The sequence below is a fragment of the Grus americana genome, chromosome 17, assembly GCF_028858705.1.
Source record: "Grus americana isolate bGruAme1 chromosome 17, bGruAme1.mat, whole genome shotgun sequence".
Taxonomy (NCBI): domain Eukaryota; kingdom Metazoa; phylum Chordata; class Aves; order Gruiformes; family Gruidae; genus Grus; species Grus americana.
Window position 1 is genome coordinate 16677971 of NC_072868.1, and position 26596 is coordinate 16704566.

General features: G+C 49.1%; 1 protein-coding gene across 5 annotated transcripts in view; it reads left to right on the plus strand.

Annotated features, from left to right (window-relative positions):
* Positions 1-26596, plus strand: part of NFATC2 (nuclear factor of activated T cells 2) — a 99363-nt gene that overhangs the window by 16130 nt on the left and 56637 nt on the right. For 4 of the 5 annotated variants that reach the window (XM_054845523.1, XM_054845525.1, XM_054845522.1 and 1 more), the window contains exons 2-5: positions 886-1912; positions 3242-3410; positions 19083-19285; positions 21455-21627. In XM_054845523.1, coding sequence (XP_054701498.1) covers positions 886-1912; positions 3242-3410; positions 19083-19285; positions 21455-21627 — 1572 coding nt within the window. The remainder of the gene's footprint in view (positions 1-885; positions 1913-3241; positions 3411-19082; positions 19286-21454; positions 21628-26596) is intronic. The other variant, XM_054845524.1, reaches the window with a different exon arrangement.

Consider the following 26596-nt stretch of genomic DNA (forward strand, 5'->3'; position numbering starts at 1 on the left):
CATCCCTGTACTCTGCAACCTGGGGATAGTTCGCGAGACTGAGAATCTCTGAAAATTGAGGATTTTTTGCACCAGGAGAGAGGTGCACTGAACACTTAGCTGTTAATGTATATTTTATAATCCGTCTCTGGCCAAAACGTTCCTTGAGCTGAAATTGGAAGGTGATTGCCTGTGACCGTGGGGCTGGACCCTTTCTGTCTCTGTCTATCTTTTCCATCAAATATTTGTGAATGTGTTTTCTGATCCTCTGGTGCTTTCTAACGTGAAGCCTGTCACCAAAAGTTGTTGAGTGAGCCAAACTTGTTGATATGGAGCCAAACAAATCATCACACAGAACCGACTTTTTAATTTAAGAGCTTGAGCTCAGCTTTGGTTTGATGAAGCCTTTTCTGGCCGGACTTTGCTCTGTAAGGAAGGTTTTTCTCTCTTCACCAAAAGCTGTTCCTCAACCTTTTGGTTTTCCGAGACCTATCTGGGAGCGGTTTTGTGACGTGATGGTCTCAGTCCAGCTCCTAGCTGACCAAAGCCGACCACGGTCACGACGTCCCGACTGGCGCTAAGGGGGGTGTTTGGCAGAAAGCGTAGGCGGCCGGCAGTGACACGGGCAGAGCTGCCGTGGCGCCGGCCCTGCCAGGAGATCCCCCCAGCTCGGGGCCGGAGGGGTCTGCAGTGCTGCTGTCCGTGCTGCATCTGCTCGGAGCACTTGAGCTTCCCTGGCTGTTAATCCAGTACTTCTCACAAGCGTTACTTGCAGTTAAAAAGAATTAAGCAAATATTTACCTAATATCAGATCACAAGCAGTTTATAAATATGCATTTTTTTAATCCATGATTGCTCAGCTTCTGTAATAATATTATAGTCTTAAAGAGACCCTTCTTTTTCCAGAAGAACCGACTCCACATAAAACCAACAGCCCACCCTCTGGAGTTACATACGCTCATGATGTCTTGGACTGTGGCCTCAAGCCATGCCCCCTGCCTTTTTCTAGCCTTTCTGCAGATCCCATGGGCAGATATGGACAGCCAGATAGCATAGGGACAACACCTACACACCCTGCCAACGCTGCAGGGGCCTCTGCTCCGAGCCCTAGGATTGAAATTACTCCATATAATGAACTGATTCATTCAGGGGGTCCCTTCCGCAGCAGAGACACAGATGTTCTTTTGGTAGAACATCAGTCAAACTCAGCTACCACTAGCCCAAGGGTTACCCTGCCTGTCCCTGGCTTTGAGGGCTACAGAGAACCACTGTGTCTGAGCCCAGCTAGTAGCGGCTCCTCTGCAAGTTTCATTTCAGAGACAAATGTATCTCCTTGCACATCACCATGTGTTTCACCAAATAATGGTCCTAGTGATGACCTTTGTCCACAGTTTCAAAACATCCATACTCATTATTCTCCTAGAACCTCTCCAATAATGTCACCACGAACAAGCATCACGGAGGAAACCTGCTTGGGACGACATTCACCATCACCCTGTCCCAACTCAAGGTCTTCATCACCAGGTGCAAAACGGAGGTACTCTTGCACTGAGCTCTACAGTAGTCAGCTGCCTTCCACTTCTCCACGACAGTCAAGGACCCCCTCTCCACAATCCTCACCTCGCATCCCCTTGAGAGAAGACAACTCTTCAGTTACTTACACGCAGTTGCCCAGCGCTTCTCTTTCCATGGATGCTATGAACAGCCTTCCTACGGATCCTTCCTGTGGTGTTCCCACGAAAATTTGGAAAACCAGCCCTGATCCTTCATCAATGCCTTCCCACAAAAACAGCATTCCGTGTCACGTCTTTCAGACTGTTGACTTCCACGGGCCTTGCGAGCAGGAGGACAGGAGAAACTCAGCCCCAGAATCAATTTTGTTGGTACCTCCATCCTGGACAAAGCAGCTGGTGCCTGCAATACCTATCTGCAGGTATGTACTGCTTCTTGTCGTTCTGTTTTCTCATGGCGTGATGCGCTCTGTCGTGCATGGTGATCCCTAGGGAGTGTTTCCTTGGGCAGAGCCTGCTGCAGACCAGAGCCAAGCGCTCAGGGACAGCAGTGGTCAATGGGAGCCCGATCCATTGTGATCCCGAGAGGTGAAAAACTCTGTGTTTGGAAGAAACGTCATCGAAGTGGTTCATTGGTAGCACAGCATACAACAAATTCCATTTTCCAAATTATTTGTCTAAAAAGCAGATTGCAAACAGCCTTTGACAAAGGCTAAACACTCTTATTCCATCCTGCAGCTTCTCAGGAAAATGGTTTGATTGCTTTTCTAAATTCAGGGAACATCTCGCTTACAAATTTCCATCGAAGGTGAAAATACCTTAAATATTTCCTGATTCAAAATAGAGCACGCTGCTCCAAGTCAGACCGAGCTTTGGGTCAACCCCGAGTGCCTTATTGCTGGTCGTTAATTTGTTAATTGTCGTTTAACCCAAGTCTCAGCCGTTGGCACTACGCTCATCAGCTCCCTCCCTCGCCGGCACTGGCGGCACGCAGGTCCGGACCCCAGCGGTGCGTGTGTGCCAGGACGGAGGTGGCCAAAGGCGGGACTCCGCTCGCAGGCACCAGTGGCGCCTGTCCCCACGCTGGCAGCATCCCGCGCTGCTCCCCACAAACCGCGAGTGCAGGAACGCGGGCTGTGCCGCTCCTTGGCTTGTTAGATCGGTCCCAGCAGCAGCTTGTGCTCACAAAATAAGAGTTGTTTAAAATCCAGTGCAAGCTCTAGTTGTACATTTCAATGTATTAATTTCATGTTATAAACCCTTGTGTGTTTTGATAACAGGAAAACTAGTATCAGGTAAGAATATTTAGCATTTTATTCATGTGCATGTTAATATTTATGGCAATCATAAATATTAATTTATGCAACTGGTAAGTAATGGTAAATGGAGTTAATATTTTGCAAGGTCTGTTCTGTGATCACCGTTTAAGACACAGAGCAACAGCTAGATAAAAGAGGGGGATCTTTGAAAAAAAGTAACTGCTACAGATATTTCTATTTAAGAAATGGAAATATTCTGTTCTCTTCTGCAAGGAGATGGGCCCACAGAAATCATTGTGTTTGTCCTGAAGTTCAGCAGAGTTTGTATTCAACGTGAGCAGGGCAGCATATCCTCACTGAAATTAATAGCAGACTCCTAAACGTTTCGGCGAGAGCAGCTCCGGTGGGGCACTCGGAGGAGGAGGGGGTCAGGGCTTTGGGGAGTAAACAGAGTCTGCAGAGCTTCAGCTGGTCTGGTCTCTCTCTGCCCAGTTTGCCTGTCCAGTCGCTGCCGCCCCTCGAGTGGCCGCTCTCCAGCCAGTCTGGCTCCTACGAGCTGCGGATCGAGGTTCAGCCGAAGCCCCACCACCGGGCACACTACGAGACGGAGGGAAGCCGAGGGGCCGTCAAGGCGCCGACCGGAGGCCACCCTGTCGTCCAGGTAAGGGACCGCAGAACAGCTCCGCGGAGGAAAAGCGGGGGGCGAGTCCGTTTTTTGAAAGTCTTGCTGGGGGCCGACCCTGGAAGAGAAGGACCTCGTGAACCTGGGTGTGCTTGTAGATGTGCATAAAGTGTCTGACGTTGAGCTGTGGTGAAGTCCTAGGCGGTCGTAACGTTGGTTTGGATTAGCTTGTGAAAGCTCAGAAGCTTGGGCAAAATATTTGCCACCTTTTCTGAGCTATATGTTAAACCTCCTGTGACCCACCGCTGCCATAAGATGTCCAGCTGTCCTGAATTCCAGCTGAGCCCCTTTTATCAGACGAGCAGATCACATTAGATCTGCGGTACCACGTCCTCCTGCCCACGCTGAGCGGGGGTCTGGGAGCCGTGCTCCCCCAGGTCTGCACGGCAGAGCTGGTGCCTGTGCTCCTGGCCGTACCCAGCCGGGCTCCTCTCCGGTCCGTACGGCCAAACAGCACTCGACCTCTGCACGCTCACCTGAGGTTTAAGGAAAGGCAAAGCAACCTTCGTTGACCGCAATGGGACTTGGATTAGGGTATGGGTGTTCAGCTGGAGTTTCCCCAGAGTTAGCAGCTCCTTTTGCTAGAAATGTCTTTCATGCGTTTGCTTTTTCCTTAGCAATTTTACTCTTTTTTTCTGTCCTCCGGTTACACGGTAAAACTTCTGATTTTTAGCCCCTTTAAATTTAGCTCAGAGAATTTCACCCGTGTGTAATTCAAGCACTCAGTACATCCATTTCAGTCCAGTGCCTGGTTTATATGTAACCTGCTGACGCCGTGTCTCACCTCGTGTGCAGCTCTGCTTGTCACCCGTGGTACCGCTGTCTCCTCTGGGTCCTGGATGTGCACCGCCACGGGGAAACCTGTACTAGCTGTAGCAGCCGTGTGATAAGGAGACAGCAGGGCAAGATAATTACATAGCAGTGGGGGTGATTTCAAGAAAAAAGTTTGGCCTCTATAAAGGCGTAGATGTAGATAGGACATGTTTATCGGCTTTGCCATTTTATAGGGAGAGGGTGAATGAGTTTAGGCAGGAGCTCCCTCGTGATTTGGGCTGATGTCACTACAGACACAAAATGTTATATTTTGAGGTATCATTTCTGTTGCTCTCAAGAGTGCAGTTCTGGCCCCAGCTATGCTGGTGAGATGGGAAGTCACCCTGCTGAAATCAGTGAGTGAAATCCAAGCTGACGGTGATGGGGGTAACAAAGTTTGGCCCTTTGCTGACCTGGGAGGTGGATGAGCTGAACCCTTCTTCTCTTGCGCAGGGCAAAGGACTTTTCCTTCGCTTTTCAAAGGGTAATGTAAAATAATGGCCAAGTAGTGCACTGGAGCCGTTCGGGGCCACGTCAGACTTCTCACTCGTTTCCTCCCAGTTTCAGCCAGTGCCATTTGGGAAGGAAAGCCAGGCTTTTGGTCGGGCTGCGAGGTGTCAGGGTGATGCTGCCGGCGATGAGGTGCAGCCACTGCACGCAGCAGCCACAGCTGCAGCTTTCGCCAGGCAAAGCTGGGCTGCACCCCGTGCGTGGTCCTGTCTCACTCAGGGCGTGCTTGGCAAGCCTGGACCAGGAAAAAGTTGAAGTTTATGCTTAGTTTTAAGCGTGTCATCAATACCACTAATGTCACTGGGTCGGCTTGTGCTTAACTTCAAACACATGTTAGATATTCCCCTGCAGGCTCAGCCCCTTTTAAAATCAAGCCATAAATTGTTAAATCAATGAATTTGTTTACTTTGGTTGAGCTGGACTTACGTGTACGGACTGGATATTTGAGTAGAGGGTGCAGGATAATAATAAATAGCAATCACATTTGACATACCTTAATATATATGCAATCTTTTTAGTTTATGAATCTGACAAGCTCCTATCCCACGGTGGCGTGTTTGAAGCTACGTGGGTGTATGAGCTACATGGCCAGTCAGCACTTGCTCTTGTCTCGGTTTGCCTACAAATGTAGTATCGTTTACCTTCCCAAGATATTCCTATCAACTGGATGTTTATTGCAATGAGGGAGTTTCTCGTGCCATGGGGAAATACAAGTGCTTTGTTTCCTTCCTGTAATCAGTATCAATCAAAGATGGATTTATATTTTCTGTTGGAGACAGGAACTGATATTCCTAGTTCTACCATAATTTGCCATCAAGCTTAAGGATCTTAAACTATAAATTCAAAGATCCACGTTCGTTTCCCGAGCAGATGTGCCTCTGCACAGCTGTGCCTGCACACGGGGAAAATATGGACAGTTTCTTTATGAAGGTTTATTATAAACCTGGAAGTATTCATTGGATTTGTGTTCACTTTAACATAACAAGGTTCATATGGGTGCTGAGCACTGAGATAGTTGCACCTGTATGGTTTACGACATCTGAAACTTGGGAAGGCCAGTAAAATCCAAAGCTTTCATGTCGTAAGTTATTTGGCTTCGAGGTTTCTTTTTTTTTCTTCTCCTCCTTCTTTCCCCTCAGTGAGTTTTAACTTTTGTGTTCTTGTCAGATGCAAACAGTACAGAAACAGAGAAAATGAAACTGGAGAGATTTTTTAAAGGTAGGCGCTGTGTTGAGGAAAGTTTGCGTGAGTTAAAGGCAACCGGTTGCAAGGAAATTAAATTTCAGCAGGCTGTGCCCGTGCTCAGCCCCAGAGCAGGAACGGCAGTGTTGGCCCGGGGTGATGGGGCTGGGGTCTCCTGGGGGCTGCAGACCTGGCGCTGGGCACCCGCAACACTTCTCAAATGCCGGGCGTGAGCGTGCCGCCCGTGGGGTTTGTCTGGAGCACTGGGACCCCCCGTAGCAACTTTCTGCAATCCAGTGCTGCCTCTGAGACATCCGGACTTAAGCACTGAGAAGCTGAGCTTGCCCTGAGTGGGGGAGGCCCACCAAGGCGGTGGGATTTGTACGAAGGTTGAATCTCCCATCCATGTCCCATCCATTTTACAACCCCTTTGAATATACTGCTATTCCACTATTTTGATTACCTTTTCTAAAATACAGTCTCTCTTTAAAGAAATCTGATTTATTTATTTTTTTAATTCCCATTAAATTAACCCTCCATGTGGCTAATTATCCAGCTGAACCTTCTGGAGGAAGAGATGTTGGCTAGTCTTTGCAGCATGGTGTTGGCCTGCAATATTTACTTTTTGAAAAATGCGTTTTGCATGCAAGTTTCTTCTTTCGGGTGCTCTGAAGCTACAGACCAGCAGATCTCATATCCTCCAGGCCTTATCTTGTGGTTTATCTTTCTGATGCTGCTTCCTCTTCTTCACGTGTCTAGCCCCGAGAGTTTGTGCACAAGACTCTGCACCAGTTGTGCGCTCCTAGTATGGCAGAAGAGTCTGGTTAATCAAAACCTCTGGCTAGATGGGCCACGCAGAAGAGGGCATTTCCTTCCTTTGCCTGGGGAGGAAGAGAGAAGCCGTGCATGCCAGTAATGTTCACACCATCTAACTTCAGAGACCATCTAGGGTCACATGGAGAAGCCCAGGCTCCCAGTTTAGCTGTTCTGAGTCACTCTTGGGAGGAAACTACAGCTTGCTGTTAACTATCGAGAAACTCAGCCTTTGATTTTAGGGATGTAAGTTGAATGCCAGTGTGAGTATCCCCATGGTGTTCAGTCGCTGAGAATGGCAAGGAAGTCCTGTGTAGCAAGGACAAAGCTGAAGTTTGCGTGCACCTACCATCTTGCGGGTCCAACCGTCATTGAGCCCGCAGAGGAGGGGTGGGCGTGATCGGTTTCCAGCTCTTTTTCACCAAAGTTGAGGGACAGCTGCTTATTTGTACCCAACTGCTCCAGTCGAGGCTCTGAAGAGACCGTCCATTAGGAAAGGCAGTGACTGCTCCCGTGTAAAGAGCTGACGGATGTGATGGGGATAGAGGTGGCAATCCAGACACAAACCGAGCTCGGTCCAAGTTCACCCCGCAGCAGCACGCCCTGCCCAGAGGGGTTAAAAATCTCCATCTTTGCATGCTTTTAGGCAAACATCTGCTAGGAAGGACATGGATTTATTTAAATTCTGCTTGGGACAGGAGAGATGAACTAGATGATTCCTTGAGATGTCTCCCAGCATTATTTTCAAGAATCCTCCTAGGAGCTCCCACACATGTTGCAGCCCTTGGGTGTGAATGAGACAAACCCATTTCACATCATAATCTCCCCACATTCTGAAGTCCCCTGGGGTCCTCGGAGATGGTCGCTGAGAGAAATGGGTGACTGACTGCTGCGTTCACCTCAGAGAACTGAGAGCGGTGAGACAGGGCATCCATTTCAGATGTGCATCTGCCATGGACTGTGGAGAGGCTATGCTATTTTTATGCTATTTTCTTAAAAATCTGTTTATGAGAACTCAGCTAAGTCTTGGGGTCGAAGAGTAAATACACGCTTTTTTACTTCTTCTTGTTTTTCTTATTACTTCTATTTTTTCCCGAAGCACCTGTGTGCTTTGGACTTACCTCGCTGTAAAGAGCCCTTGAGGAAGCTGGTGTTTTAGAGGGCTCTTCAGCACAGTAACTTGCAGCCGTGTTCTTGAAGGAGTGTGCCTGACGCTGGCTTTTGGGGGGGTTTATGGCCATCTTAGCAAATCCTTCCCCTGATGCATCGCTGCTCTAACTTATCTGTACAAAAGGCTCAACTACTTCTGCATGAAAGCCAGCCCATAAGCAATCAGTAACTCATTCGCATGTCTCACTTTGTTTCTCTCACTTCCACTGCTTTATTAACTCAGTTCTTCATCAGCAAACCTGCTTTTTTCCACCGCTTGTGTCGGATAATCGAATCCGTTCAGCACAGCCCGGGGCCGCGGTGCTGGAAGGCGGCTGAGGACGTTGGCCACTCAGGCCCCAGTTTGCCGGGGCAGCACCTTGCCCCGAGCGCATCCTGCATCGGTGGTCCCTCACCCGGGCTGGGGAGAAACTCGCTGCTCAGCCGGAGCGTTTGCGCCTTCCCGCAGCCGGAGGTTTCGGGCGCTCGGGCAGGCGGGCACCGTGTCGGGGGGAGCATTGCTCCGGACCTCTGCAGAGAGCCGTCTCGGTGGCTGGGGGGGCCGCGGTGGGTTGAACTGAGTAACAGGGCGGGGAGAGAGGAGGGAATATTTCCCTCAAGTCAGAGCATCAGGGACTCCTCCTTCCCCACCTGCCCCCGCAGCTGGAGGGGAACCTATCTCAAGTGAGACTTCAGTCCCTGCCTGCGGCCGCTATCCTAAAATCACCAGGGGGGTCCACAGGGTACCCCCCCCAGCACAGCTCACAGCGCACCCCTGCGTGTGCTGCTCTCCTCCTCGCTCCCCCTCTTTAAGGCAGGACGGCTGTACGGAGAGCGCTCCCGTTCAGCACAGCCGACCCAGCCTTCCCCTGGCTTCTAGCTTCTAAAATTGAGGTGACTTTCACTGCCTTTTTTTTTTTTTTTTTTAATTAAAAAGAAGCTGGAATGGTAGAGTTGTTCATGGAGCACACAGGAGCTGCTTTACAATAACAAACGTATGTTCCACTTTCCTTTTACAGTTGAATTTTGCCGTATGTGTTTTCTTGTGGTTTCCAAGTCAAAGGAGACATTGTTTTCTAGCCGAGGCTTCCCGTGGGGCCCTGACTTTAACTGTGTGTGACTTCCAACATTCGACTAATTCCTTTGTGTGTTAGTGAAACCTCCGATGGCAACTCAAACCGAATCGCGGCTTGATTCGCACTCTCACGAGCAGGTCTGGGCTGGAGACGCGCCCCTGCCGAAACCCAGAGCAGCCTGCCCGGGAAGGCTCGCTGACGAGGGCGCGTCCGAGGAGTTGAGTTTGTCCTTTTCTGCCCATCTTCCCAACTGCCCCTGTTCAGCGAAGGGGAAGTCCGAGGTCCGGGGCGAAGCCCTGCGTGTTTGCGCTTCCGTGGCAGGCGGTGCTGGGCTCGTGCTGTGCAGCAGCTCTGTACCATTCTCGTGGCCTTTGCTTCCCTTTTCCCGCGAGCGGGAGCCTCGCGCAGGCTCTCGGCGGCTTTTGGCCCTTGCAGGGATTTCTGCCCCCACCTCGAGGACAGCGTCTGGCAGACCGACGGCACGTTTCCTGCGGGATTGACCTACTGAAAGGACTACTGGGCGTGTTTGCACAACCGTGATGATTGTAGGTGCCTCTGGAGCTTTGGGCTGTTGGGTTGCGGATATATTTACTGAGGTTACACGTGCGATTGCAGGGATGGGTGTGCAACTCTGAAAATGCAGATTTTGGGTAGGTCTGGGTAATTCTCTTCAAAACTAATATCCGATGAAATGCAAGGGTAGGTCAGTCAGTACCCCTCACGCTGTGCTGCCAGCATACTCGTAGCGTGGCTGTCCCTTGAGATCTATCTCTCTGAAAGCTCAGTGGAGCCACTGAGGAAATGGAATTGCTAGATAAATCAAAAGTAGGGTAGGAAAATATGGGTGCGCCTGAAATTTGCTTTTGTTTAGATGAGAGACTGGACTGAAAAACCGGGACTATCAAATAAGATACCTAATAAACCAAGAAGAACTGACCTGTATGCTTTCTGTAACTAACGCAAGAAGAGAACTGCTGGATAACGGTCAGGATAATTAGCTACTGGGAGAATGTAACCAGAGATAAGTTGCATCCTGTGCTGGGTCTGCATCCCGCTGTGTGAAAGGGACGCTGTCACCCAGGCGTTGTGGCTGAGCGAGTGCAGCTCGCCCCTAAGAGAAGGACGGGCAGGATGGCTCCGCGGCGCAGTTGGGGCGCAGGGCAGATGCTCAGTGAATCACGTACGCCGAGGGAGCTGGGGGCTTTTCCCATGGCCAACCCGCTTTGAGTTAGAGGTGAATCAAAAGCTCTCATTGAAACTTTTGAGCCCAATTCAAAATACATTGATTTTGATGGAAGGTAATTTTGGCAGAGGTGAGGGGAAGGAGTGTTTGCCAACCGGTTTGAGTGTGATGCCTGTGAGATGCAGGCAGCCTGGGTTATTCCTTGGCTTAGGAATACGCCTGGGTTAGGCAGATGCAAGATTTAGGCTATTCTTTCATGAGTGATCTCCCTGCAGGACTGTATGTGGGGGAGTCAGAGCGCAGTAAACCAGAGTTCAAATTTATGGCTGTTTGCCATGAATGCGGACACTTCCAGCGCAGCAGTAACGCCTACAGACCTCATCCCGTTCAGGGTGCGCTCGAGAGTCCGCGGGAGAAGTTCGTGCAGGGTGGATAGTGTCCTGTAAACTCACATCTGAGCTCTCTGCTCATGGGCTTCACCATCCAGCTAAGCCTCCAGTTCCTCCTCTCTCTCAAGACCAATGTCTATTGAATTGGAAGAGCCTTGCGCCAAGCGAGGACTCGCACCTGGGTCTCCTGTGTCCGGGGGAGCGTCGTGCTCGCTGGGCTAATGGCTGTTTGGGGGGAAAGGGACTGGACTCCTGCCTGCTGCTGCTCGGTGAAAATTTTCTAGGGTCTGTATTTCATTCTGAAACAACTGTTGGAACCCTGATGCTTCCAGCAGACCTGAGTTATTCTCTCGGAGCATGCCTCGTGTTGTGGGTTTCAGCATGAGAGAGAAACTGGGGAGGAGAGAGGCTCCTAAGGGCTTACTTTTATCTCTTCTATTTTCTTTTCCCTTTTCTTTTTTTCCTTTTTCCCAAAAATGTTTTTTGGCCAAGATCCTTTCCAAAACCTGGCTGCCATTCAGGCAGCTAGCCAGTGCCTGAGCAGACACGTGGCGTGGTTCCTGGACCCCAAACCCTCTCGCAGGAGGCGCAGCCCTGGCAGGGGGGCTCGGTGCTGGGACGTGGGTGAGTGCAGCAGAATCAATCATCTCGGGCTGAACCGAGTAACTCCAAGACGCTCTTGCTGCTACCGCTGTCCCACCTTCCCCCTCCTCGGCAGGGTTGCTCTCAAGCTTTGTGCCACATTGCGGTGCCACAGCGAGATGCTCCCGGGGCTGCACCCGAAGCATCGCTGCCTCGCCTGCGTGCCGGGAGGATGACCTGGCCGTGGCAGAGGAACCTGCAAGGCTGGGTGATAAGCAAGCAGCTCTGCTTCCACCCGGCCTTCTGCTCCCGCTGTGCCGAGGCCGGTCCCTGCAGAGCCCCCCCAGCCGGCAAGGCAGTGACTTCGCTAACCGGTGGCAGAGCCCGTGCCAAGGAGCTCCCCCAGTGCGATTCTGTCAACATCAGCAGATTTGCGCCCTCTGATTTACCTGTGGCAGAGCGCGCTTTGTCGTGCTGGGGGAAGTTTAAATCTTTTGTCATGAATGTGAATGGAAGCTCTTTAATTACGCAGCTGGTTTTCTTAGTAGGAAAAAATTCATATTTTCACCCAGCTGTGAAAATCCGATCCCCAAATCCCCCTATCTGGGCACATGCAGTAGTCAGATGCGTAGTGCCTCTTCTCTTAAACTTTCAGCCAAGAGAGTCAAAGCATCTTGAAAACAGGATCAGCTCTTCATAGGGGTAGGGAAACTGAGGCACAGAGAGGAAACAGCTTGCTTCCATTGCAAGGTAAGGCCGGTGTCAGGACGGTCAGGAACAAACCCCCAAGTGCTCTCTCCCAAGAGCTGCCAGCTCTGTCCCAGACCTGTATTTTAACCCCACGTGGAAGCAGAAATCCCAGTTAGACACTGGGAGTCTGGTTGTCATTTACTGTAAGGAGCAGCAGAGCAAATGAGATTCAGTCCTTGGAATTTTGACAAAATTGTCACCAAAATAAGAAACACTTAAAATTGAGTATAATAAAAACTCATCATTTAGCAGAATCAGATGTTTGAAGGATTATCTTTGGAGGCCTTTTTAGACTGCTCCGGTAAGGAGCAAAAAGAACCGAGGCAGAGATTTCCTTCTGGTTTGCGTTCTTTTGCTGTGTCCCAAGTACATTAAATTGAACAAAAACATGTGACAAGATTCAACTTTATTGCTCAATGTCAGCTCTAAGTGAAGCAGGCAGGCAAGCCGCTACATGATACGGTGTCTGGATGAGGTCTTTGTCTTAATTACTGACAGCTATTGATATGCCACTCTCCCCGAGACAATACAGTGAGATTTTCCATCTTGGTAGGAGTATTTTTGAGTAAAGACTCCCCAAAACATCCTTGAAATTGGTGCAGTCAAAGGGTATTAATGATGAGAATTAATGATCAGATCCGAGACGCAAAGTTGCCCCCCCCAGAAGGGAGGCAGGACAGCAAGCTGTGCCGAGCGGGGGCCACTCGGACAAGCACACCTTCCTCTTGTCCGCTGCGCGGTGTCCGAGAACGCCTGCTGGAACGGAAAACAGCCTCGGGGCTGGTGAGGAGCCTGAGCAGGGCGATAGCTGGTGGTGTCAGAAGCTTTGAGACACGTGCGGGTTCGACTGTGCAGCCTCTCGCTGTTTCTAGAGGAAGGTGGGCGTTGGGCGAGCTGGGCTGCAGCCCAGGGCAGCCGGTGCCACAACCGCTGCTGGCGAGCCCTTCAGTGCTTTCTTATCTCCTTGTGTACAGCAGGAAAAGGGAAGCAGTAAGAGGAAGCGATTTCTCACGCGGCTTTGTATTTGCTTCTAATTAAACGCTGCCAGTCGAGCTCTGTTTTCCCACTTTTCGCTACTGGCCAGGGACGGTCCATCTGAATCACCCCGGCGCTGTTCTCAGAGCTGACCACACACATGCACACCCCGGCCGGGGGGAAGCTGGAGTGACTTCCACCGGGAGATAGCAAGTAATACGCAGCAGTTAATGGACTAAGCTGCGTGTTACAGTGAGCTGAAACAAGCAAGAGAGCTGATTACTTTCAAGCAAATAAAATCACCAAGACTAGTGAATTCATTCCCCAATTTTATACTTCCCTTCTGGCAGTAGCTTGCGTTGTCTAGACAGCAATCAGCTTTAAAGATGCAGCTTTATACCTCCCAGGGGAGAAAGACCTAAATTCCCGACAAGCAAAGCTCTGTCGGGATGAATGGGAAACAAATTATTCCCTTCTACTCTCCAAGGCAATCGGCATCTGTGTCGCACAGGGCAATGTTCTCACTGGGGCTCTTCAAAGGTGCCCGTGAGACTTGCGGATGCTCCTGCTTTTGTCTCGCAAAGCTCATCACTGTTTGCATTCAGACTTTCAGATGTGCAATACCCAAACTAGAAATCTCCAAGAAAATTTGGCTCTGAAACTCATCAGTTAAGAAGGCAAAGGCAGAAGCTTGCAATACTAGTGGAAACGGAGGTGCTGCGGCTGGTGAGCGGTGTTCCTGCACGTTTGTGCCATTTGCAGAGCAGGGCTGGCCACCCCTGCAGCAAAGCGGACGCAGGGGAACGGGCACGTGGGGTTTCTCACGGTGCTTTGGCTGCTCATTCCCTGTGGGACCCGGCAAATCACTACACCTCTCTGCCCTGGCTTCCCCATTTAGGAATCAAAAAGTTATCTTGCTTATCTTCTGTGAATCCTCCTTCTTCTTGCTAATATTGTAATTCTATATAAAATATAATAGTATTTAAACTCAAGTAAACGTGTCCGAGATTCAAAGATCTAATTTCCAAAGATTTCACTAAATTCCCTCTGTATACGCATACGCCATATCTATAGGTGACCATCTAGAGGATCTTTAAGGAACTGGCCTTTCTTTCTGACTCCGCTGTCACTTTATCACTCCATTACCAGACAGCATAACTAAGCAGTGTTGCAGGCTTCACTTGTGCAAAGAGATTTGCCATTCGTGCAGCCCAGCGAAGGTGAACCTGTGTTTGTAAACCCCACGGCCAGAGGCGATGTGAACTCTGCGGGTGCAGGGTTTGGTTCGTCTGAACACGGGGGTGGTGACTGATTTAGATTTGAATTTCAAACTCCCGCTTTAAGTGCTTGTATATTTGGAGCTGGGGACTCAGTGTGTAAGAAGACCTGAGTTTTGAAACAGTGCAGGGAAAAAAAAGCGTTGTCGCATACGCCAACCGTGCGGTCTCGACGGCTGCGGTTGCCGGTACCGTCACAGGAATTGTGTTCGGGCGGGTGGCGGGGCTGCCCATACGCAGCACTGCGGGCACATCTGCTCGGCTTTGCACGCGGAATCACGCACGTGCCTTCCTGAACACGGCACTTAAATACCCCCCCCCCCCCCAAATTTGACTGGTATTGATCCATGGGAGGAGTGCAGAATGAATGGATTTTATTTATGCAGAGGTGAGCCGATGATTTTAATCGTGCCACGCATTTCCATTTTGTTTAGAAACCAAATCATAGCAGTAAACCAAACAAGAAAAGTCTCCTTGTTTTCTGAATGATGTTATTTGTTTATCTGCCAAAGTGCTTTGCATTTCCTCAGGTCACAGACCAGCCCACGTCTGGCTATGTTAATATTGTAAGAGTTATGCAAAAGTGAAGTTTAAGAAAAATCTTTTAACTGAAAGAAATAGGATCTTAAAATCCCAAAATAGAGTATGGAAAGGTACACATCATGTCTGGCTTCTCTTTCCCCTTGTGGCAAATGTGACTCAAAGGAGTTGGGTCTTTTCCAGCTCGATCTGTACACAGTTTGGGGGAGTTTTACTGTGAACAGGTCACCTTATAATACACAAAAATATTTCCTCCCAGAGTTCTGTATTCATAAATCTTTCTCGATTCTCACTCTCTTGAAACCACAACCTAGATGATTTCGTTTTCTTCGCGGAAAGAAGAGTGAAAAAGGGTAAAGGAGCACCTTGGCGCGGGGCTGGTCCCGGGTGTCCCCCCGCGGGGTCCCCGTTGCTGGGCATTGTGCCGCAGGGCCAGCTGAGGCTTTCGAGCAGCTTGGTTGTTGCTAAGGGAGAAAAAAAGGAATTTCAAAGTTATTATTTAAAAAAAATGTTTTAAGTCATTGCTTCTCTGTAGGGTTCTTTAAGGGTCACTTTTGCTCCTTCCTCGCTCCGCCAAAGAAAAGATCAGCGTTGTGGTTAAATACTAAAGCAGCTGCCTAGCGTAGTGGAGGTGAGTGGTTATGGAGAGGAACAATCTCTCATAGTTCGATTTTGAGGAGAGACATATATCTGAAACACAGCTTTAATGTGTTCTTTCATTCTAGCTTACAATGAATTTTTCTATATAAAAATGCAGCACGCGGTATTAACTCTTTTCTGTCCCTGCGAAGTCGGGTTAGCATCGCTGTTCCCCTGGTACAGGCAAACAGAGCCGTTGTATGGCGTGACCAAAGCCGGGCACTAAGTCGGTGGCAGAGCGGGGTGTAAAACTCCAATTTGAAGGTTCCTGGAGCAGTTCTGTGGGCTGTCCATCTTCATTTTTTGTTCCTAAGTCATCCTGATCTGTTCTTAGCAAGGGAAAGGTAGATGGAAATGCTTGTGGTGAACGATCACCTATATTATCCTTTAAAACGTAATCAATTAACTCAAGATAAGGACGGGGATACTTGACTTTTAAATGGGGATACTTACATATATTTTTATCTTTGTATTTGCATTTTATAATGCTATTTTGATTTTATGGTGATGTCATCCCAAAGCATTGCCATAATGTCATAAATTACCAAATAATTATGTTACTTTCTTCCACTGATCAAACGGTTGATTTGAAATCTGGTCCTGGGCAGGAGCAGGCAGCCCTTTGCTGTGTGTTTTATACCCCCTCGCCAGCAGATGATACAAACATTGCCGTACGAACAGGCAGCCGATTCCCCTCTTCTTTAAGTCTCTGTACATTTATACAGGCACACCCCCACAGATGTACATATTATTAGAAGACCATGAGTACTTTTACCTTGAGAGCTCATTCTATACATGCAAAAAAAACCCCACTTAAAATGACTTTTAAAGGTGGCCAGTATTACAAACTGTACGTAGCCAGTTCTGGTACAGCTGCTACTGACTGTGCTCACTGGGGGCAAATTATCTTTTGGAATTTATTATCTGTTTTCCTCCGTTCCAGTCTCCCACCTGTAACTCTGGGATTTTGTTCTGCCTGGGCAGAGGGCGAAGTGAAAGCTGCTTTGCTTGCACTGTAATAGCCGGTCGGTCCAGAGGATGCTCGTGTCATCTCAGCTGGATCCGCAAAGCATTACTCTGTCAGGCTTGACAATAAACACGCTCAGTACTTAAAAACTACTGTTCTCCCTCTCCCCTCGTGAAGACAAGATGGCTTTTGGTCACACAATGGCTTTTCACTGAAGGCCAGGAAATCTTGGATCTTGAAAGCACCACGCTTAGGATGAGTTCTGGTCCGGCTCCCAGAGGACCTGGGCTTAACGGGCCTCCGCGGGTAAATGGGGGCTGATTCCTGCGTTCAGGCCTGTTCCCGGTAGATCTCTCATTTTGACCTCTGTCGCCTTTAATCTTCGAGACGCTCCATACATTTCCACGTCTCCCCATGGCTGCCTTGGCATTTATCACGTTCTTGGCAAGGCTGCTTCCCCAGTGCCAGCCCTCATGCGTGGAGTCCCGCTGCGCTCCCCCTCCACCCCGCTCCCAGAGCCAACTGGCAAGCGTGCACAAAGCCTCGTGCCCCGCGTCCCTTCCTCGCACTCTCCCAAAGCGCTTGTGCGAGTGAGCTATCGTAGGTGTCTGAGCCGCGGCTGGGCTGGGTTCAGTAATTCTTTCTTGCACAAGCCCTCCTTAAGGCCTGCTGAGTTCAATGGAGCTATTCATGTAAGTGGAGGCTGCAAATTTGGGCCCTTGGGTTGTAAGGTCTCTGGGGCATAGACCCTGTCTTTGTACGCCTTGCAAATATGTGCTAGATGAGTAATGATAGCTCAGAAGAGTGAGTGTCGCTTTACATTTGCCATACTGAAGGAAAGTTGCCAGGACTGCATTGATGCTGCATGTGGTCCCCTTCCAGGGGGGAATTAATCCTTCTATGCAAAGATACCTCCCGCTGACTGGTGAAAAGAAAAAAGGAAAAAAACAGAACGGTTTGGCCCTGAATACCATTAGCTTAATCTTCCTTTTCTCTGATCTTCCAGTACTATTTGCTTTGTATGGCTTCATCAAGGTTTTGTATGTGGACGGAGTAATTGAAAACAAATTTAGCATGTCTCAGACCATAAAGTTCCCTTTCAGCTAGATCACTGGCTATGCGGTAGATAAATGTCTGGTTTTCATTTTTGGTTATGTGAGAAATTTAGAATGGTTTGATTTGTAATTTTGAATGTTAATAAAGAAGGAGAAATTTCCTCGTCTCTTGGCCTATGGAGGCATTCTGGCTTTCTTGCTTCTCTTGCAGCAAATGCTGTTTATAAAAATGTTATTTAGTACAGACGAGCCTGTCTATGTCCTTGAACCCTCGAGGTGCCCGTCTCTGAGGTCCGCTGAGACGTCCTTGTGCCAGGTACTGTACGGTCACAGGACAAAAATGCCATCTCTACCCGCGCAGGTAGTATTGTGGTGGAAAGCAAAGGAACGGCTGAAGGTGAACCACCACCTGGGGAAGGATGAGTTTCAAAGAGCAGCGAATCAGTGAACCGGCGCCGCTCCACATACGTGATTTCAGGAGAAGAACAACGTATTTCCTCTTAAGACTATCTAAGAATTCTGCAGACAAGGAGATTTGTAGGCTGGAGATGTAGATATTAAAAGGGAACATCCTCCCTGGGGGAAGAGGCGGATGGGCAGGAAATGCAACACTTGAGTGTTTAAGAAGTTGATGCTGGTGTTTGGGGCTGGATTTGGGAAGTTTGGGAATAGGTGTTGATAACTGGGTAGAAAATGAGAGGTGAGAGGGCAAAGAGAAAGGCAGAGCTCTGAAGATGAAGGCAGGCAGCTTATGTCTGGTATGAGGGAGTCGGGCGAAGCAGGAGAGGTGTGAAGCTCAGGGTGACCTGGGCAAAGCGAGAGCTGGCAGGACGGTCCTTCCCGCGGGGTTTGAAATGGGTGGGAGCTGGGGCAGGACTGCTGAGGCCAGAGAGAGGGATGTGGCAGGGATCATTAATTTCTGAAATGTTTATACATCGTTTAACATTTCAGTTCTCAAAATCACAAACGTGTTCACTAGATACTTCCTGTTTAGGGGGGAAAACCCCTGCAGTCGAAGTAGGAATCACAAGCTGAGCTGAGGCAAAGTCATTTTACTGACCGTTAGGCTGGACAGAAACTTGGCTTTGCAAGTTGGACGTCACACAGGGACTGATTTAAAGTCCCCTACGTCAATGGGCATCTCCCATTAGCTTGGATAAGGTCTGGAGAAGGTGCATATGGGAGTGCCACGTATATGCCACGTATATAAATGCAAGCGAGAGACTTTCTTCTGTCCTTACTGTGTTTCCTGCGGACGGGAAGCAGGAAGCGCTGCCCAAGGCTGCAGGTGCGGGGAGTCAGCTCCTCTTTGCAGCTTTATCCACCCCACAGAGAAAAATCTTTTGAACCTCAATTTAGGAATCAGCCACTGCAAATTAAAGAAGTGTACTCAAAAATGTACCTTTTGAGGGGGGTTTATCAATCTGTTTTGGAGACAACTAACAAATTTCTGGTAATGGAGAGCTTGTCTGGCATTTTTTCTTCTTGATATATTCTTTTTTTCTTCTAGATATATTTAGTGTTATAACTCTAGCTATATATTATAGCTATTCCATTAGCTCCCTTCCCTATGTATCATGGACTCCAGCAAATACTCTAAAGAGGATGTCTGTCTCTGAGAGCAGGAAAGAGCCTGTACTACACATATCTTTATGTCTCTCTATATCTCCATATCTGTAGATGTATTTGGTTTCCTGACATGAAGGCATCACAAGCCCTGTTGTGATAATAGATTTTTAATGTCTTGTCAGCTTCACGGTTACATGGAGAACAAACCCTTGGGTCTTCAGATCTTCATTGGGACAGCAGACGAACGGATACTTAAACCTCACGCTTTCTATCAAGTCCATCGCATTACGGGAAAAACCGTCACCACCACCAGCTATGAAAAAATCATTGGCAACACCAAAGTTTTAGAGATCCCACTGGAACCCAAAAACAACATGAAAGCAACGTAAGCATGTTTTTTTTTTATTAGCAAAGTTGAGGAGGATTAAATTGGCATGTGAAGTTCTTTCTCCTGTGGAAAGGAGTCAGTTGAATGAATAACGATGTCTGCTCTGGAGGGAGTCCCGTTTCCAGAGCTTCGGGATGATATATGAGTGTGAGACCCTTTTTACAAAAGCATGAGCAGCAGTTACAAGCACCTGGGTTAAAGCTGCCAAAAGAGTTACCGTTCACCAGCTGACCGTGCAGGCATTTTTGCTCTTTACCCCAATAGCCACGGTGACTATACTGTAGTCATCTGTCATCTTCAAAGTCAGAGTGGTTTTGCAGGGCACTAAGGAAAACGAGACTCGAGTCTCAAGTCCTTTTGGTGCGGTGATGCAATGAGGAGCAAGGAGCAGTAGACAGCGGAGGAAAGGTGTACGGTTCGTTTTACATTTAATGGAATAGAAAACATCTCTCCTGGACTCGGCCAAGTGCTCTGGCCACGAAATCGCACTCTCCTGTTGTAATAGATTAACAGAAAAGCAAGTACAGACACATCTTTTCTGTATTATTCCTTCCAGTTTTATGGAGGCAGAGGGATGAAGTGGGCACCAGTCTGAAACTTCAGGCTTGAACGTGTGCCAGGCAGCACGAGAGTGATTGCTCTGCAGAGGGAAGAGCTGTATCTCCATCCTTCAGAGGATACTGACAAAATTGGCAGAGCAGCTATGTTTTTAAGCCCCCCTACTTCATCGCAAAATCCACATTCTTTCTTTATATATCTTTTTTTTTTTTTTCAGAAAATATACCTCATTCCTCCCTTTCCTTCAAGCCTCTCCTTCCCTCTGCACCCAAGGAGATAAATAAAAGTCCACATCTCAAACTTAAGCAGCCGAGTGCTGAATGGAACATGACTGTGTTCCTAACGAGAAACCCTGGAGTAATAAACCCCTGCACACACGCAATGGCAAGGAACAGTGTGGGTGTAGGAAACAGCTTGGGGTTTATGCCTCCCAAAACATGATTTTAATTCATATCAAAAGAAGAAAAATGGTATGTCTCTGAAACTGGTATGAAAATGGGTTGGCAGTGCCTGTCTAATAACAGTGCACCCTCCGAGGACTATTGCTGAGCTGAAGATCTCGGACTCTGTGAATACTAATTGGCACATTCTCTTAGTGTAGAGAGGCATGCTTGCTAGGTTACACTGGACTAACACAGGCGTTAACCTGCACTTACACCAATAGTAAGCTGCAATGCTGGTTTAAGCAATCCTGATCCTTTCATTGCTGCTCAGCCCCATCCTGCTCCCTACATCCTCCCTTTGTGCGGGAAGATGTCGAATGGGAGCAGAGAACCCTTTTCTGCACTGCCAGCGATTGCCTCGGCTGGGAACAACGTCCCAGGGCTCTGAGGATGACACGGTGACACGGTGACATGGTGACACGGTGACCCGGGCCAGGGCTGGAGAGCCCAGTTCTAGCAGAAGCGCCTACCTTGTCCAAAGGAGGGGAGAGCAGTTTGGTTCCTGCTTTGGAGTTGAATCCAACCCTCGCCCGTACAGACTGTGGGGAAGACGTGCCGGGATGGTGCACGCAGTTAGCTGGTTCGACTGCTGGGATTCCCCGTGGAGCTGAACTCATTCGCCCACGTGCAGCAATAGCTGCTGTGCAGTGTGCGGGCACGGGGCTGGCGGCAGGGCTGGCGGGGGAGGCTTTAATGCTCTCTGTCTCGCGGAGGGCTCCGGCACAGGCTCAGCTTCTTGCCGGTGCCAGGGCACTTCTTGTTCTGGTTCACTCTGCCGGCCTGGGGGCTGGGGCGGGCGCTGCCACGCGCTCTTGCGCTTAGACCCGCGGGAGGTGAGACTCGGGGTTCCAGTGTCTGGAGAGTGGCTTCGGCCGTTCCCAGCGTAAAGGCCACCCCATCCCTCGGCTGGCACGTGCCTGGGATGCGCTGAGCCACCGGGCCCAGGCTCTTTGGGGGCGGGGGGGTCCAGCAGCATCCCTCACTCACTGCGTGCCTGGGATTTCTTCCCCTGTAACTGCTGACATGGCAATATTGACATCCAAAGCAGAACAAGTGTCTGCTCTTAACCTGGAGATCAAAGCAAAACAGCTTAATCCTCTTGACTGTCACCTATTTCCAAGCTGCCTGAGAGCAGAAATGTTAAGCTAAACGGTGTGTTTTGCAGCATTGACTGTGCGGGGATTTTGAAGCTGAGGAACGCAGACATCGAGCTGCGCAAGGGAGAGACGGACATTGGCAGGAAGAACACCCGCGTCCGGCTCGTCTTCCGCGTGCACATCCCTGAGTCCAATGGCAGGATCGTTTCTCTGCAAGCAGCATCAAACCCCATCGAATGCTGTAAGTATCCCCTGAGATTTGCTGCTTCTCCATCTCTTGGAAAAACGATCGTCTTATCCCTCTGCTCCAGGCTGGCACCGAGGGGACAGACCTGACGTGCTCAGATAGGCAAACGCAAGGTGCTCTGCTCTTCCTGCGCTGGCTGGGTCCGTGCCACCGCCTGAGCGACCTGTGCCTCCTGCCTGCGCGCACTCCCTTTCCTGAAACAGGCTTTGGCAGCCCGTGGCTCTTCACGGTGCTTAGAGCTTGCGAGGACAGCGAGGGACTTGGGGCTTGTGCAAATTGTATTTATTAGTGTTGTTGCTGCTGGATCTTTCTGGCTAGGAGGTCTTTTCTGGTAGCAGGGAGCCAGTGAGGGTGTGCGTGTAGGGGCATATATACATCCTCCCTGTTTGTGCACGAGCGTGCAAGCTGCCTGCCTTCCTGGGAGTAGTTTTATTTTGAGTAGAGGCAGAACCAGAACTTGTTTTCCATAAGCTGGCAGGTGGCGGGAGGTTTTGAATTCAAACCTGGGCCAGATCCTAGCACTGTGGCCAGTCCTGCCTGCTCAAGGAGTGACCGCCGTGCTCTGAGCTGAGCTGCGAGGAACACAGCTGAAGTGGAGAAGCAGGTTTGATTCTGAGGCTGAGGCGCATCCTGGTCATTGTTTTTTCTAGATGTCGATGCTAAGGGCTGTGCAGCTGAGGAGGCTGCAGCTGAAGCAGGGAAAGCCCGGGTTGTTCTGGTATTCCCCTGAGGGACAGAACAAATCTTGCAGTTTTGATTTCTGGGGCAAATCCTGCCAGCGTGTAAGCTGAGAAACCCACACCTCCCACTCACATACTGGATCCTGAGAAAGAGAGGCTGCCGCCAAGGTGCCCCGTGTCACAGTCATTTCTGGAAGCGCTCTGCCTACATTGCTGGTTCGTGTGCATCCTGCAATGCTTTTTGTTGGTAAATGGTGCCTTTTCAGCGGTTTGGGGATTTCACAAATACATAATGAACAGTTTTCCTCTCCCTTTGCTGAATGACTCACCCCTTTAGCAGAACCTGTCTTGCCATAAATCATGTGAAGAAAGTCATTGAAGAGTTTCTTATGTGTGAGTTTTATTTACTGAGATGCAAGCTTTACTGAAATAACAACTGCATAGAAGAAGAGAGGAGCCAATTTTGTATGGGAAATCAACAGAAATTGTGGTTAGTGAATTATTGACGGCAGCTTTTTAAAAAGTAGTAGAAATGAGTAAACAAGGCGAGGCTAAGGAGAGGATGACGGATAGGTAAGATCTCTGGGCAATGTTGATGAGAAGATACCATCTATCAGAGCATTGTAGCAGCTGGGTGAAGTCTCTGGGCACAGTGGTGGGGAAGGGAGAGTAGTGGGGGCAGCCACCACCCTTCTCCGTAGAAAAGGTTATGATCCTTTATGGGACCAGATGGCTGAAAGAATAGTGGCCTCCACCCCAAACGTGTCCCTGCTGAAACAACGGCCCGTTTGCTAAAGGAAACGTTCAGCAAACTGCAGCTTCTGTGGGTAGGAAGGGAACTGCGGCAAAGGATCACCTGGCCTCTCCTTCACCTCCTTTTAGGAGTGGGAACAGGCCATTCCTGCCGGCAGTGGGGAGCTACTCGGGTGGGGAAACCCCAGGTGTAGCTCCTACATCCACCGGAGCCCGGAGCAGAGGGTGGATGGTCCCCGGGCCCCGCAGGGAGCCCCGCAGATCAGATCACACCCCCTTAACGCAAAGAAAAGGAGAAGCAAATATGCATTAGCCAGGCATTTCTAAGACCCTGACACAATTGCACGTTGTATTTGTGCCCATCACCAAAGAGCTTTCAGGCAGAAATCCGGTCACGGTTTGCAGAATAAGATCGGCTCTGTCTGAATTGTATACGCACACCTAATTTGCCTGTGCAGTGGCTGCTGTTTGCCAGGCTTGTTGAAGATGTCTAGGCATTTGCTCTGAGATGCGTTTGCTTTGATGAGTCTTAGGGGCATAAAAGAGCCAAGAGTGGAGATACCAGTATGTGTGATTTATCTTTCTGGTTTTTGTAATTAAAATATGAAAATGTTGGCTGCATAGCAGACAGCAAAGCTCCTACAAGAAAAAAATGTATTTGCTCCCCAAGAAAAAAAAAAGTAAGTTTTATTTTTGGAATACTGGATACATTGGCAATTTGGAGAGATCTGTCAGGACTGTGCTTTTCGAACTCATTGGAAGCAGAGCACGAAGTGATCTGGAGTAATAAGCCTCTGCCATTTAGGACGTATGTTGCATATTTAGCAATATTTTTGCATTTCAGTAGCACTTCCTGATCTCAGCCCAGTTCTGGGAAGATGGTTAAAAACATTAATTGGTTCAGCAGCATTAGTAACGCAGGCTAAATCACATTGCGATGATAATCTCAGTTTCTGCCAGACAATCTGCACGTGTCTCAGGTAAGCTCAGGTGCCCTGCCGAGAGGGGGCACGCTGGGGCTCCGTGACATCTTCTCCTTGTGTCCCACCTCCACCTTCGGGTGCTGCTGGGATTCGCTTTTTTCCCTTTGTTTTTCATTTTTTTTGACACGGCCACCCGGGAACCCTTATCCTCAGGGATTCTCCCATCAGATCTGTCTGGTAGCTGTTGGCACTATCCCGCCGGGAAAGCCTTAGTAAGTAGCAGCTTCGAGATAACTGGCCATTTCCCTACCAGTGGGGTTCCCCCGAGAGCACTGTTGCTACCAACAGAATATCTGAGTGCTCTCCTCAGCAGAAGCTGATCCCGGTTAAAAACTCCCACCGGTGTCAGCAGATCATTAGCTGCAGTGAAGCAAGAACTGTGAAGTATCTGCTTTTCATGCGGCAATTTGATTCCACCTCATCTGTGTCACATTCAGCACTTGACAGGTTTTAGGAGGGGATTTCACAGGTTCAAAGCATCATCCGGAGCAAGTTCCTCCCCAGGCAGCTGTGTGGGAGGACCAAAGAGGTGATATGTTGTTAAATGATCAGTTATGCCTCAAAATGGACCTCATTTTCAGACAAGCACGCACATTCAGCAGCTTGCAGCTTTTTGCCTGTTGCCTGTTGATTCGTTCCGAAGCCACTGAGTAGGCAAAGGCATTGGAAAGCCCTCTGATAATTGCAGCAACAGGCCATCACTTACTTAGGGATAAAAAGCCCAGTCTTGTAGATGTGGTGCTGCAGAGGTGAGAAAAATCCCTTCTCCTGGGTGTTGCTCCACGCCAGGTCTGTGAAATGGCAGCGAGCCCCGCAGGCGCCACGTGAGATGCCCCTGGGATCCGCAGCCGACGGGCGCACGCAGCAGCCTGCTGCTTGGCCCGGCTCCCTGCCTGCGCACCTCTGCACGCCTCGGAGCCGTTCGTCGTCGTGCACGATGTTGTGCATCGTTGCGGTTGGTTGTGTCCAGACGTCCATCCCTGCTCGTGCGGGTCCGTGTTTCAGGCACAGGCATAAGCCAGCTCATGCAGGTCAGCTCTTGCTGGGCCAGGCAGCGCTATCGCAGAGCTGCTAGCACAGAGCTGCCAGCACGGAAGGTGTGAAATCGCAGGCGTGCAGGGTTACTGAGTTAACTCATCCCGTCAAACACGGCCATAACAACAACAAGCCACTCGAGGGCTTTGGTGTTCGCAGACCTGATCATTATTGTCAAACCTTCCAGGCAATTTCTGTAGCATTAGTTCTATTCATTTGTTTTGACTTTTCACTATGAGCTGAAACTCATTTCTTGATGAGTGATCGATCTCTGGAGTCGTGTTTCTACTCCTTGGCTGAAGCATCCATGGAGCAGGGAGGGAGCAGCATTGAAGTTCAGAGTAGCACCCGCGAGGCAGCTTGCTTTACTCCGTGCTGGTGGAGTAACTGCTGTATGCAAGTGTCTGCAAGATGTGAGTGTAACTGTTCGGGGTACCATTCACGCTGTGTCACAGTTTTTATTCTAACGGATCCAGGTTAAACCATCCCAAAGTGTCTGACAGTTCTTGTTCCGTATAATCCATGTTTGCCGATGCCAAGCTGTGCTCATGAATCCCTTAAAATGCAAGCGATTGCACTTGGCGTGAGAGAAGGAGTCTAAAATCGTGTTCTTATAATAGATATTCCGAGGTGGTAAAAAGCAAAACAAACAAAACTTATTACTGAAGAACTGTGTGTCCATCTGAGGAATTCACATAGTTTCTATTATTGACCGTATTTTGTTCCACTAAATTGGGTCAAATATCTTATTTCCCTTTAATCAATTTCCCTGGAAGTTTCCTTTATTTTTCTCTCCTTCTAGTAGATTTTCCCATAATATTAGACAATCTGAGCCTATGATATGTGACACATTAATAACTGCAGGGGAAAGAGCTAGTCATGTAAAAGAATGTTGTCTTGGCAAAGCAGCGAGTGCTTTTCCTCGGCCGGGAGCTGTGCTGGTTGGAATACAATGGCAGGCAAGAAGGAGCCCTAGTTTATTGAGATAAAAAAGCAGAAACTACTGGTCGCTTTGCACCGGGGGGATACCCATTTGCCAGTTTAACCTTCACCATGACTATTAGGAGAGTAGCATGGTTTCCAGTCGAATTAAAGGATTTTTTTCCTCTCATTTCAGCTTCGGGACAGTCAGGCAGTTGACACACAAACTGGTGCTTTTTCTAAAGTAAAATTTTGCTCTCTCCTAAAGCACAGAATTTAGAAGCTAATTCTGGCAACAGTTGCTACTTTTAATGTGCAACCAAAAGATTTCAGTCTGGAAAGTCTGAGTCAGACAGCAGGAAAATGCCCGCCCTTTCTGCAGGCTGCAAGCCTCGCTGCGAGGATGAGCTCCTGTTTACTTCTTGTCTTTGCGATACCGCTGTTGGTAAAAGCAAGCGCCCCAGCGTATTACGCACAGCAAGGATTTCTGAGCACAGTTGAAGCTCAGCACATCTCCTCCACCAGGGATTAAAGGGAAATGCTGTGCATACCCGCAGAGATGATCGACAGAGAAGTGAACCGAGGCCATGG